Source organism: Somniosus microcephalus, chromosome 8 (genome assembly GCF_052327205.1).
Source record: "Somniosus microcephalus isolate GS21.2 chromosome 8, FLI_Smic_1.0, whole genome shotgun sequence".
In the NCBI taxonomy this organism is placed as follows: Eukaryota; Metazoa; Chordata; class Chondrichthyes; order Squaliformes; family Somniosidae; genus Somniosus; species Somniosus microcephalus.
Genome location: NC_140994.1, coordinates 3317482 through 3330109, shown reverse-complemented (window position 1 = coordinate 3330109; position 12628 = coordinate 3317482). Strand labels below are relative to the sequence as shown.

The following is a 12628-nucleotide window of genomic DNA, read 5'->3' as shown; positions in this document are numbered from 1 at the left end:
CTGTAGATGCTGGAAGCCCGGAATAACAGTAGAAAATGCTGGAAAGACTCAGCAGGTCAGGCAGCATCGAGGAGAGGAAGGTGGAATTAATGTTTTAGGTCACTGACCCTTTCTCTGCCGATAACTACCTGACCTGGTGGGTGTTTACAGCCTAGAAATAATCCTCAAAGTATTGGGAACTGAGAATTTGCATCTTTCACAGCCCAGTGCATCGGGCGAAGACCGCATCCCTTTAACCTGACCACCCACCACGATCAGGTGGCCACGGATGGGGTCCCTGCCCTCTGTGTACCCCAGCCAGAGAGAGGGGGAGGGGGGCAAGCAGAGAATGTCGTCTTAGTTTGAATATATATGTTTGTTCTTTCAGCCCAAATTGAATCCGAGGGAGAAGGCAGCGGGCAAGCAGCAGGTGGAGAAGGAGCTCGCCAAGGTTGAGCGGCAGCTGATGGACCCCAGTCGGCAGCCGCAGACGGCAGATGACTTTGACCGTCTGGTCCTGAGCTCCCCCAACAGCTCCATTGTCTGGATGCAGTACATGGCGTTCCACCTGCACGCCACCGAGATCGAGAAGGCACGGGCTGTGGCGGAGAGAGCCCTGAAAACCATCTCCTTCAGGTAGGAGCCTGAGCGGACCCAAGAGAGAGAGCCCAGCGCAGCATCCGTCGGGGGACCCCCGGTATCAGGAGCGAGGGAGGGGGGGTCTTGCGATGAAAATTAATTTCGTCCTTTCACTCTAATGGAGGAGGTGGGGCTGTGACCCCCCCCCCCCCCCCCCAAAAAAAACTCTCTGCCAAGAGGTGCTGTCGGGTGTCGCCCCCCCCCCTCCCTTGCCGATCTTCACCTTGCCCCCGGGGTGGAATCTCTCCTCGGCTTACGCAGAATTCGATAGAAATTGCAGCATGGAAACAGGCTGTTCGGCCCATCCAGTCCGTGCTGGTGAGTGCCCTCCACACGAGCAGTGTCCTAATCCCTTGTCCTGTTCCCTATCCCTTTATTCCCCCTTTCTTTCATTCACCTATCCAACCTCTTTATATTGACACGGCCTCTGCTTCAGTCACTAACTCTGGTAGTGCAATCCACAGCCTCACAACCCTCTGTTTTTTAAAAAAAAAAAAAAAATGTAATTCTCTCCTAAATCTCTTGCATTTAATGTATCAATAGCCCCTCGTTCTAGACCCTTCAGTCACTGAAAACAGTCTGTTTCAATCTGCTCTGTCCCATTGCTTCATAATTTTAAGCACCTCTATCAAATCCCCCCATAATCTACCCACATCCAAACACACACAAACTGCCCTTGACTCCTACTCTCTACTTCCTCCCTTCTAATCTGTTATAATCCAGTTTTCCACCCTCCCCCTTAATCCACATACCTTAACCTTCTCCACCAATCTCCTGTGGGGTACCTTGTCAAAGGTTTTCTGAAAGTCCATATACACCACATCCGCCACATTTCCCCATCCCCCATATCCATCACCTCAAAGAACTCTCTCGGGATACAAATAAAAACAGAAAATGCTGGAAATACTCAGCAGGTCAGGCAGCATCTGTGGAGCGAGATCTGTGGAAATACATTCGACTATTTCCAGCATTTTCTGTTTTTATTTCAGATTTCCAGCATCCGCAGTATTTTGCTTTTGTATTCGTGTTCTCTCAGGATCCAGCTTGTCCAGTCCTGCTGCTCCGTGTGATGCAGCTTATAGCAGCCCTTGATTATTCCCAGGCGGCGGGCAGTGATGGTTCATCAGGAGTCCTGTCTCCTTGCCCCTGGGTGAAATTGGAACATGAAGGTTGCTGGGGTTTTTTTTAATAATTTATTCACTGGATGTGGGCGTCACTGGCATTTATTGCCCGGAGAGGTTTGACACAACTGAGTGTCTCGCTCGGCCACTTCAGAGGGCAGTTAGGAGTCAACCACGTTGGTGTGGGACTGGAGTCACATATAGGCCCAGACTGGGTAAGGACGGCAGATTTCCTTCCCTAAAGGACATCAGTGAACCAGTTGGATTTTTAATGACAATCCGACAGCTTCGGGGTCACTTTTACTGAGACCAGCTTTTTATTTCCAGATTTTAAAAAGAAGTGAATTCAAATCTCAAACTGCCCCAATGGGATTTGAGCTTGCGTTCGTTCCCTGGATTGTTAGTTCAATAAAATGACCACAACAGCTCCGTGCCTGTAATTTCCTCTGTACCTTTTTTAGTGCCCTGGTTTAATGTGTATTCACATTCTCCGCTGTTCAAATGCAGGTGTTTACCCATTTAATATTTAAAACAAAGGAAATGAAACCCACGGGGGTCCTTATTTAAACTTTCTGCGGTGTTTTTAAACTTCTGTATAATCGGGAGAGTTGCCGTAGCGATTATCTGGCCTTCGCCCACTGGTACTGGTGTACTGGTGGTCACGGCCAGCGCTGTGGCTCACCTCCGCCTTCACGTCATACGCCGTTCACTCACTGGCTGAGTGTGGGTGGGAGAGTACTGCAGCTCACCAGTAGGAGGTGCTCGAGAGCAGTGAGCCCTGTTTAATCCAGGCACGATCGGCTCGCCATGGTGGGGAACTGGGTGCGATCCTTTCCCCCCGGGCTCGCCATGGTGGAGAACTGGGTGTGATCCTTTTTTCCCCCCCCCCCCCCCCCCGGGCTCGCCATGGTGGGGAACTGGGTGCGATCCTTTCCCCCCGGGCTCGCCATGGTGGAGAACTGGGTGCGATCCTTTCCCCCCCCCCCCCCCCGGGCTCGCCATGGTGGGGAACTGGGTGCGATCCTTCCCCCCCTGGGCTCGCCATGGTGGAGAACTGGGTGCGATCCTTTCCCCCCGGGCTCGCCATGGTGGAGAACTGGGTGCGATCCTTTTCCCCCCCCCCCCCCCCCCCCGGGCTCGCCATGGTGGGGAACTGGGTGCGATCCTTCCCCCCCTGGGCTCGCCATGGTGGAGAACTGGGTGATCTGCTTTTGATGGATGAGGGAGAATGTTAGTCGAGAACTCTGGGGGTATTCCCTGCTCTTTAAATATAGTCTGTTGTGTAACGTCGGTCTTTAGTGCGAGGAGTCATACCCGCCCTCTCATCATCTCCCTTTTTCCCTATCTCCTCGCTTCTCACTGTTAACTCTGTTTGCTCGTTCATTCACTCTCTCTACTCGCTCGTGCTCACTCTGCTCGTTCATTCACTCTCTCTACTCGCTCGTGCTCACTCTGCTCGTTCATTCACTCTCTCTACTCGCTCGTGCTCACTCTGCTCGTTCATTCACTCTCTACTCGCTCGTGCTCACTCTGCTCGTTCATTCACTCTCTTTACTCGTTCGTGCTCACTCTCTGCTCGTTCATTCACTCTCTACTCGCTCGTGTTCTCTCTCTCTGCTCGTTCTCTTGCTCTTTTCTCTCTTTTTCACCCTTTTTTCTGGCTCTTTGCAGAGAGGAGCAGGAGAAGTTGAATATCTGGGTTGCGCTGCTGAACCTGGAGAATCTCTACGGGACGGAAGAGTCGCTGGCGAAAGTGTTTGAGCGGGCCGTGCAGTACAGTGAGCCTCTGAAAGTCTACCAGCAGTTGGCCAGTGTCTACACCAAGTCTGAGAAATACAAGGTAAGCAAACGAGCATCGCCCTCATCCTGCACCATTCCAATTGGGTTTTTGCAGGTTGTCTTAATACTGGAAGCAAAGGCTCTGGCTGTGGTGGGACATCCCGTAGTTTGTCTACACCTGGTCACTGGCGATCTGCAGTTCAGGACAGTTGTAGAACCCACAACATGGGGTGGCTGCAACCCTGAGGCTGCTAACTTTACAAGCCGGTGTCGGGTAATCCAGTTATTCACCCCACCCCCCTCAGAATGCTGAGTCTGGGTACAGTCCCATGGCCCCCCTGAGTTACTATTGGTGTGTGAACCTGAGCGGCGAGTGTCTGTGGGCCGTGCCCATCGGTGACAGAGGCTTCAGCTGGCTGTTGGCATTGGTTGTGGACACTGGGACAACACTTGGCTCTTGCTCACACACAGCTGCGGGATCTTTCATATCCAGCTTCAGCCCTGGGCAGGCGGGACATCGGATTCACAACAAAAATCCAAAACACACACAGTGCCTCGAACAAGAACCTGCCAAATTATGTGCTTCGGTCCTGGAATGTGTCTTGAACCCTCGACGTTTTGACTCTTGAGGTAAGAGCCATGCTGGCGCTCGGTGTTGCTCTCCCAGCGAGCTCTGCCTCTGCCTCTGTTCCCCTCACTGTGTCTCCGCCTGAGTTTGTGCTCAAGGTGGGAAATATCAATGCTAGGAAGTGAAATAGTTTCCTCCATCAGACACTCCATGTCATTATCCAGCACTCCCAGATTCACTACAGCACGGGTTAGATACAGAGTAAAGCTCCCTCTACACTGCCCCATCAAACACTCCCAGGGCAGGTACAGCACGGGTTAGATACAGAGTAAAGCTCCCTCTACACTGTCCCATCAAACACTCCCAGATTCACTACAGCACGGGTTAGATACAGAGTAAAGCTCCCTCTACACTGTCCCATCAAACACTCCCAGGGCAGGTACAGCACGGGTTAGATACAGAGTAAAGCTCCCTCTACACTGCCCCATCAAACACTCCCAGGGCAGGTACAGCACGGGTTAGATACAGAGTAAAGCTCCCTCTACACTGCCCCATCAAACACTCCCAGGGCAGGTACAGCACGGGTTAGATAGAGTAAAGCTCCCTCTACACTGTCCCATCAAACACTCCCAGGGCAGGTACAGCACGGGTTAGATACAGAGTAAAGCTCCCTCTACACTGTCCCATCAAACACTCCCAGGGCAGGTACAGCACGGGTTAGATACAGAGTAAAGCTGTACGTGCTACCCAAACCTCATTGTGCATGTCTGGCAGACAGGACAACCCTCCCTTTGTTCTGGGCTGGACTTGTACCCTGGTCCCAGAGGTGTGGCTGGGTTTGATTTCTGGGCTGGGAAGTGCTGGAGGAGCAGCGGTGTTGGCTCGGGCCGTATGATACAGGGCTGGAATCGCTGGTTCTGGAAGTCCTTGGTCGTGTGCCAGACCGATATACTTTGAATATTTGTAATGCTGAATGTTATTTTGGAGCGAGTGTGAAAATGCCGTGCTGTGTTTTGTGTGTTTTGGTAGCAAGCAGACGGCCTGTACAACACCATGCTGAAGCGGTTCCGTCAAGAGAGTGCGGTGTGGCTGAGTTACGCTACCTTCCTCCTGAAGCAGGGGCGGGCTGACTGTACCCATGCCTTGCTGCAGAGGGCGCTCAAGTGTCTGCGGCAGAAAGAGCGTGAGTTGGGGACGGGGGGTGGGTCTGATGTGGGGGAGGAGCAGGCCGGTCATTGAAATCCGGCCCCATTTAATGGTCTGATCCAGATTATCGAGGCCGCTTTCAATCCCGCCCCGGGGCTGGGGCAGCTATGACTGGGTTGTTAAAATGCGTCTTCTGTCTCGGCCTGGCTTCATGTCCATTGGGTCTGTGGAGGGTTAAAGGGGGCCTGGAACGTACCTCATTTGTTGTTTCCCCCACGCACCAGTCAGAGGGTTTAACATCTATTAGGAACAGGAGGCCATTCAGCCCCTCGAGCCTGTTCCGCTGTTCAATCAGATCATGGCTGATCTGTACCTCAATCCTATTTTCCCACCTTTACTCCATATCCCTCAATACCCTTACCCAACAAAAATCGATCTGTCTCCGTCCAGAAAGCTCCAATTGAGTCGCAGCATCCACAGCCTTTTGGGGGAGAGAGTTCCAGGTTTCTATTACCCTTTGTGGGAAAAGCGCTTCAATGGCCTGGCTCTAACTTTAAGGCTAGCTCGAGTTTCTGTATTTCGATGGCACATGTTTGAAAACTTGAGTGGTACATCATCTAAATACGACAAGATGTTGATCCAAAATAAAAACCAGATACTGCGGATGCTGGAAATCTGAAATAAAAACAGTAAATGCTGGAAATACTCAGCAGGTCAGGCAGCATCTGTGGAGAGAGAAACAGAGTTAACATTTCAGGTCGGTGACCCTTCGTCAAAATTCTCCCTCTCTTTTCTGTCTAATTCTCTTTTTTAATCCTATTTTCTCTCTTTCAATCCCATTCTCTATCCTTTTATCCCATTCACCCACTCATTTGTATCCCATTATTTAATGACCTTTCATCAGAACTGGAATATGTTAGAGATGAACAGGTTTTAAGCAAATACAGAGCCAGGGGAAAGGGAAGGTCTGTGATGGGGTGGAGGGCAGGAGAGATTAAATGGCAAAAGAGGGTAAAGAAGCAAAAGATGGGTCTAGAGTAGGTGTAAATGGTAACTTGCTACCACAGGGAGTGATTGAGGGGAATAGCATAGATGCATTTAAGGGGAAGCTAGATAAACACGAGGGAGAAAGGAATAGAAGGATATGGTGATAGGTTGAGATGAAGAGGGGTGGGAGGAGGCTGTTGTAGAGCTGGCATAGACCAGTTGGGCCGAATGGCCTGTTTCTGGGCTGTACTTTCGATGTAATTTGCAGCAGAGGTGTCAGATTCTAAGATAACTGGTTAATGTTTTGAGGAGAGTCCCCTTGTTGACACTCACACGTCACAGGGTCCCTCCCATGTTAGAATGGCGTGCTGCTGGGCTACTCGGAGGCCCAGATGAGCTTCCTTCTTACCTGGTTAGCCCAGGATCTGCTGAACGCAGAAATCCGCACAGGTAGCGTTTCAGTTTGCACGCCAACTACCCGTGTCCAGCAAGCTTCAGTGCAGGTTTGCAAGGGCCAAGGCTCGGGGGAGGGGCACAGAGCACTGGGGAGCTGCCCACTGATTGTCCAGCCAGCACCCCCTGTACCGTTGGGCCATTGACTCGCTGTATATCACTGGGAGGAACCCCAGACCCAGTGGCAGGTTCGGTAGTGGTCACTCTTCATCAGAGCCTTGGCACAGTGACTCGGGTATCTGACCACCTAGTCTGCCACTAGTGCAACGAGACCTGGGCGCCCTTGTGCACCAGTCGCTGAAGGTAAGCATGCAGGTGCAGCAGACGGTTAAGAAGGCAAATGGTATGTTGGCCTTCGTAGCGAGAGGATTTGAGTACAGGAGCAAGGATGTCTTGCTGCAGTTGTACAGGGCCTTGGAGAGATCACACCTTGAGTATTGTGTGCAGTTTTGGTCGCCTTATCTTGCCATGGAGAGAGTGTAGCGAAGATTCACCAGACTGATACCTGGGATGGCAGGAATGACGTATGAGGAGAGATTGGGTCGATTAGGCTTATATTCGCTAGAGTTTAGAAGAATGAGAGGGGATCTCATTGAAACTTATAAAATTCTAACAGGACTAGACAGACTAGATGCAGGAAGGATGTTCCCGATGGTGGGGGAGTCCAGAACTAGGGGTCACAGTCTAAGGATAAGGGGTAAGCCATTTAGGACAGAGATGAGGAGGAATTTCTTCACCCAGAGAGTGGTGAACCTGTGGAATTCTCTACCACAGAAGGCAGTGGAGGCCAATTCATTAAATATATTCAAGAAGAAGTTGGATATATTTCTTGAGGCTAAAGGGATCAAGGGATATGGATGATCAGCCATGATCTCATTGAATGGTGGAGCAGGCTCGAGGGGCCGAATGGCCTACTCCTGCTCCTATCTTCTATGTTTCTATGCCACAGAGAGTGCTCTTGGATCTCTGCTTGCATTGCCAGGAGTGTCATCTTAGAGTCACATCAACTCCAACGAGACCCTGCTTGCTTCCCCCCCTCCCCATACTCTACTAGTTGGTCATTAGACAGGTACACTGGTATAGTGGTTATGTTACTGGACTACTAATCCAGAGGCTGGGCTAATGATCCAGGGAACGGGAGTTCAGATCCCATCAGGGCAGTTTGGGAATTTGAATTCCATTTTTTAATCTGGAAATAAAAAGCTAACGCCAGTAAAAGTGTCCATGAAACTGCCGGATTGTCGTAAAATTCCAGCTGGTTCGCTAAAGTCCTTTGTAGGGAAGGGAATCTGCTGTCCTCACCCGGTCTGGGCCTATATGTGACTCCAGTCCCACACCAACGTGGTTGACTCTGAGCTGCCATCTGGTGGACACGCAGTTTGTATCAAACTGCTACCGTGGCTCAAGAAGGGGCACCCGGGGATGGGCAATAAATGCGGGCATTGCCAGCGACGCCCACAGCCCGAGAATGAATGAAAAAAGAATTGCAGACCTGAGTTCTGGTGACTCCTCCCGGGCATCAGAATTACTTGGGGGGGACCCCGATTGTGTGAGAAAGCGGTGCACTCCACGGGCCCTGTTACCTTCATGGGTTAACACAAGCTTCCCACACAAACAGTCACTGTATCGATCCTGGATTCTGACGACCCTGCGAGATGTTTGTGATTTGCCCGTGATTGATGGCTAGGAGTCCCCGGGAAGGAGTGGTTCGGAGACCCCACTCCCCGGAGAGGAGCAGCCCGGAGCCCCCCCGCTCCCCGGGGAGGAGCAGCCCGGGGCCCCCCCGCTCCCCGGGGAGGAGCAGCCCGGGGTCCCCCCGCTCCCCGGGGAGGAGCAGCCCGGGGTCCCCCCGCTCCCCGGGGAGGAGCAGCCCGGGGTCCCCCCGCTCCCCGGGGAGGAGCAGCCCGGGGTCCCCCCGCTCCCCGGGGAGGAGCAGCCCGGGGTCCCCCCGCTCCCCGGGGAGGAGCAGCCCGGGGTCCCCCCGCTCCCCGGGGAGGAGCAGCCCGGGGTCCCCCCGCTCCCCGGGGAGGAGCAGCCCGGGGTCCCCCCGCTCCCCGGGGAGGAGCAGCCCGGGGTCCCCCCGCTCCCCGGGGAGGAGCAGCCCGGGGTCCCCCCGCTCCCCGGGGAGGAGCAGCCCGGGGTCCCCCCGCTCCCCCCCCCTGCTCCCCGGGGAGGAGCAGCCCGGGGTCCCCCCGCTCCCCGGGGAGGAGCAGCCCGGAGCCCCCCCGCTCCCCGGGGAGGAGCAGCCCCAGTCCAGGTTAATGAAGGGAAATGACGACTCGCTTCTCATTTTATTCGTGCACTGTTCTTCATTCCAGATGTTGATGTAATTGCCAAGTTTGCACAGCTGGAGTTCAGCCTCGGGGACGCGGAGCGGGCGAAGGCCATGTTTGAGAACACGCTGAGCAGTTACCCCAAGCGCACGGACCTGTGGTCCGTCTACATTGACATGATGGTGAAGCACGGCAGCCAGGAGGAAGTGAGGTGAGTCAAACCAAGCCAGCATTAGAAACGACCGTACCTGTCACATCCTCAGGACGTCGCAAAGTGCTTTACAGCCAACGAGGTACTTTTGAAGTGTAGTCACTGTTGTAATGTAGGAAACGCGGCAGCCAATTTGCGCACAGCAAGCTCCCACAAACAGCAATGAGTTAATAACCAGATAATCTGTTTTAGTGATGTCGATTGAGGGATAAATATTGGCCCCAGGACACTGGGGAGAAACTCCCCTGCTCTTCTTCAAAATAGTGCCTTGGGATCTTTTACATCCACCTGAGGGGTTGGACAGGGTTTAACATCTCATCCGAAAGACGGCACCTCCGACAGTGTGGCACTCCCTCAGTACTGCCCCTCCGACAGTGCAGCGCTCCCTCAGTACCGCCCCTCCGACAGGCAGCGCTCCCTCAGTACTGCCCCTCCGACAGTGTGGCGCTCCCTCAGTACTGCCCCTCCGACAGTGTGGCGCTCCCTCAGTACTGCCCCTCCGACAGTGCAGCACTCCCCCTCCGACAGTGCAGCGCTCCCTCAGTACTGCCCCTCCGACAGTGCAGCGCTCCCTCAGTACTGCCCCTCCGACAGGCAGCGCTCCCTCAGTACTGCCCCTCCGACAGGCAGCGCTCCCTCAGTACTGCCCCTCCGACAGTGCAGTGCTCCCTCAGTACTGACTCTCCGACAGTGCAGCGCTCCCTCAGTACTGCCCCTCCGACAGTGCAGCGCTCCCTCAGTACTGACTCTCCGACAGTGCAGCGCTCCCTCAGTACTGCCCCTCCGACAGTGTGGCACTCCTGCAATACTGCCCCTCCGACAGTGCAACACTCCCTCAGTACTGCCCCTCCGACAGTGTAGCGCTCCCTCAGTACTGTCCCTCCGACATTGAGGCACTCCCTCAGTACTGCCCCTCCGACAGTGCAGCGCTCCCTCAGTACTGTCCCTCCGACATTAAGGCACTCCCTCAGTACTGCCCCTCCGACAGGCAGCGCTCCCTCAGTACTGCCCCTCCGACAGTGCAGTGCTCTTTGGAGGAATCGGACTGGGCTATGATGCCCCTCCAGCCTCTGATTAATGACCTGCTCGCAGTCACTGTCTAGGTTTGCACCTGGAGAATGGCCACTTGGATGAGGACCCAGAGGGCTGTCAATGACCCCCTCACGGTTCAACGTGATTCAGCCCAGACACACCGCAGCAAGCAGGGCAAAAACTAACACACGTGCTCTCTCTCTCTCTCGCTCCTTCTGTCCCTAGACACCTCTTTGAAAGAGTCGTGCACCTCAAGCTAGCCCCAAAGAAGATGAAGTTCTTCTTCAAACGATACCTTGACTACGAGAAGAAGCACGGGAGTGCGGAGAGCGTGCGGGCTGTGAAGGAGAAGGCGCTGGAATATGTGGAGTCGAAGAGTTCGCTGGTGGACAGCTAACCAGACCAATGGCTGCGGGTTATTTCTGTGCACTTTGTATATTGGACTCCTGGAGGGCTGCACTCGTGTATGAGGTTCCTTGTGTTTGGGGAAGGTAACGGCGGGGGGGGGGGTGATTCAGGACAATCCATTGATTATTTGGCCGACCATATTATGCTCAAAAGCTTCTGCGATTCTCCATCGGAGTTCGATCCGTTCAGCTTGTCCTTGGAATCGGTATAGAGCCTGCGATTGGGAATCTGCTATCTGGCTGTGTTACAGTGACTGCGGGGGCGGGGTGCGGGCAGGCAGACTCGGGCACGTCCCTCCCCCGCTTGCCAGCAGCCTCCGGTGGCATAGGATGGCTGGTGCAGGGGTGCAGCAAGGCACAGAGCCACGGTGCTGCCGGGATCTCGCGCTCAAGTGCCGCCTTGACCTTACAGCAGGACGGCCCGCTGCACCTCCTTCACTCAAGCCGATCGCTAATCAAGCTCGCCGCCCCTGCTGGTTATTTGTGCGCGGTCGGTGCTAGGCCAGCATTATACGCTCAGTCCCAGCCTGGTGCCAAGCCTGTCGTCGTGGTTTGGAAACCAGGGCGCGTGTTGTCGAAGCAGCGATCCGCAGTAACCGGCGGCTGTGAAGTGCTGCCGGAGTCCACACCCACCATTGGACACCGAGCTCTGTCTCTCTTGGGCTTGTATCGAGGTGCCACCGAATCCAGGACGCATCACGCGACTGCAGAGCTTTGGGTGAAGCGAGCAGAGTCCGAAGGTGAAAAGCGCCCGAGTCCGTTCGGCCTCATCTCCACTCCCACCGCACCCACATAAAGGGCGAGACCTTTGAACCAAAAGGAGCACGAGTTGGCAAGGGCCTGGCGGAGGGTGGGACGTGTCTGTATTGGAAATGGAACTCCAGCTGTGATGTTGCAGAAGTGTAATAAAGGCGTGTGTTTTGTGGTATTGGAGGGTGACCTGCCGAGATGAGCTTCTATACAGGACCGACCCTGTTTGGGTGATGTGATACAATGCCAGAGTGTTTCCTGATTTCGGATGTTCCAGGGTGTACCTGCTGTCAGCAGACCCCCGCCAATCTGTCTCTGGTGTTGCCGCGCAGTGAGATGGCGGCTCTGGGACAATATAAAAGCACCTTTACAAGTGACGTGCTCACTCGCCATCGACCTCTGCTGTTGGTCAATCAAAGCCAGCGAACAGCAGCATTCCCAGTGTAACTGAGGTGTCCGCTTCCAGACAACTGTACTGGGCTGCGTGCTCGATCCTATGCCCACCGTCCATTTCCCCCGAGTCAGCCATCACTCTGGCAAGCTGCCTTCTGGTGCCAACTCACTGCCAGCCAGGATTCCGCAGCGCTGGGCGTCTGGCTGCATGTCTGGTTGCGCAGATGGCTGCTATCTTCACCGCTGCATAAACTGAATCGTTCGCGGCGCTGAGCAGCTAGAATGAGTTGGACAATTAGCATCTGCTGACAGTGGAAGCCCTGGCCCGCGAGCAGCACGTTTACAGACTGCGCGCGATGGATTCTAGACCTGGAGCAAGACTCAGTGCGAGGCCGGGCGTTGCAATCCCCGACAGCACCAGTGGGGTGTTACGCAGTTTGCTGTGCTGTTGGTATTGGTCACCTCTGCACGAGCGGTGTTTACCCAGAAAAAACTGAGCTCCTCTTTAGAGATTAAAGAGGGAAAATACACAGCCGGCACATCAGCACCCAAAGAGCAAGACTGGTCCATGTCTCAGTGCAGACTCGACAGTCTGCACCCAAACCCTGCTGACTAACCTGCTGTGCACCTTGCTGCTCCAGCAACCAACTGCATTTTGACTCCACAGATATGTTAATGGTCCAGAGCAAGCTTGGGGATCTGCACCTCCCTAAAGGTTCTGTGGGGCATCATAGAGTCATAACAAAGGCATCACAGTGCAAGTCTCACTTAATTTTCCAATTGATAATCTCCCAATGGCACCATTCAGCTACAGCTTAGAAAAACACTTGTTAATTGGTCTCAAGATTAGCAACCGTCTGAAGGACAGGCTGTGGACTTTTATTTATTCA

At 54.0% G+C, this 12628-nt stretch overlaps 1 protein-coding gene across 2 annotated transcripts in view; it reads left to right on the top strand.

Annotated features, from left to right (window-relative positions):
* pdcd11 (programmed cell death 11) overlaps positions 1-11523 on the top strand; it is a 65782-nt gene extending 54259 nt beyond the window's left edge. For both annotated transcript variants that reach the window (XM_085994140.1, XM_085994139.1), the window contains exons 33-37: positions 368-615; positions 3411-3579; positions 5116-5269; positions 8991-9156; positions 10414-11523. In XM_085994140.1, the coding sequence (XP_085850266.1) occupies positions 368-615; positions 3411-3579; positions 5116-5269; positions 8991-9156; positions 10414-10585 (909 nt within the window). In that variant the 3' untranslated portion in view covers positions 10586-11523. The remainder of the gene's footprint in view (positions 1-367; positions 616-3410; positions 3580-5115; positions 5270-8990; positions 9157-10413) is intronic.
* The last annotated feature ends 1105 nt before the right edge of the window (positions 11524-12628 follow it).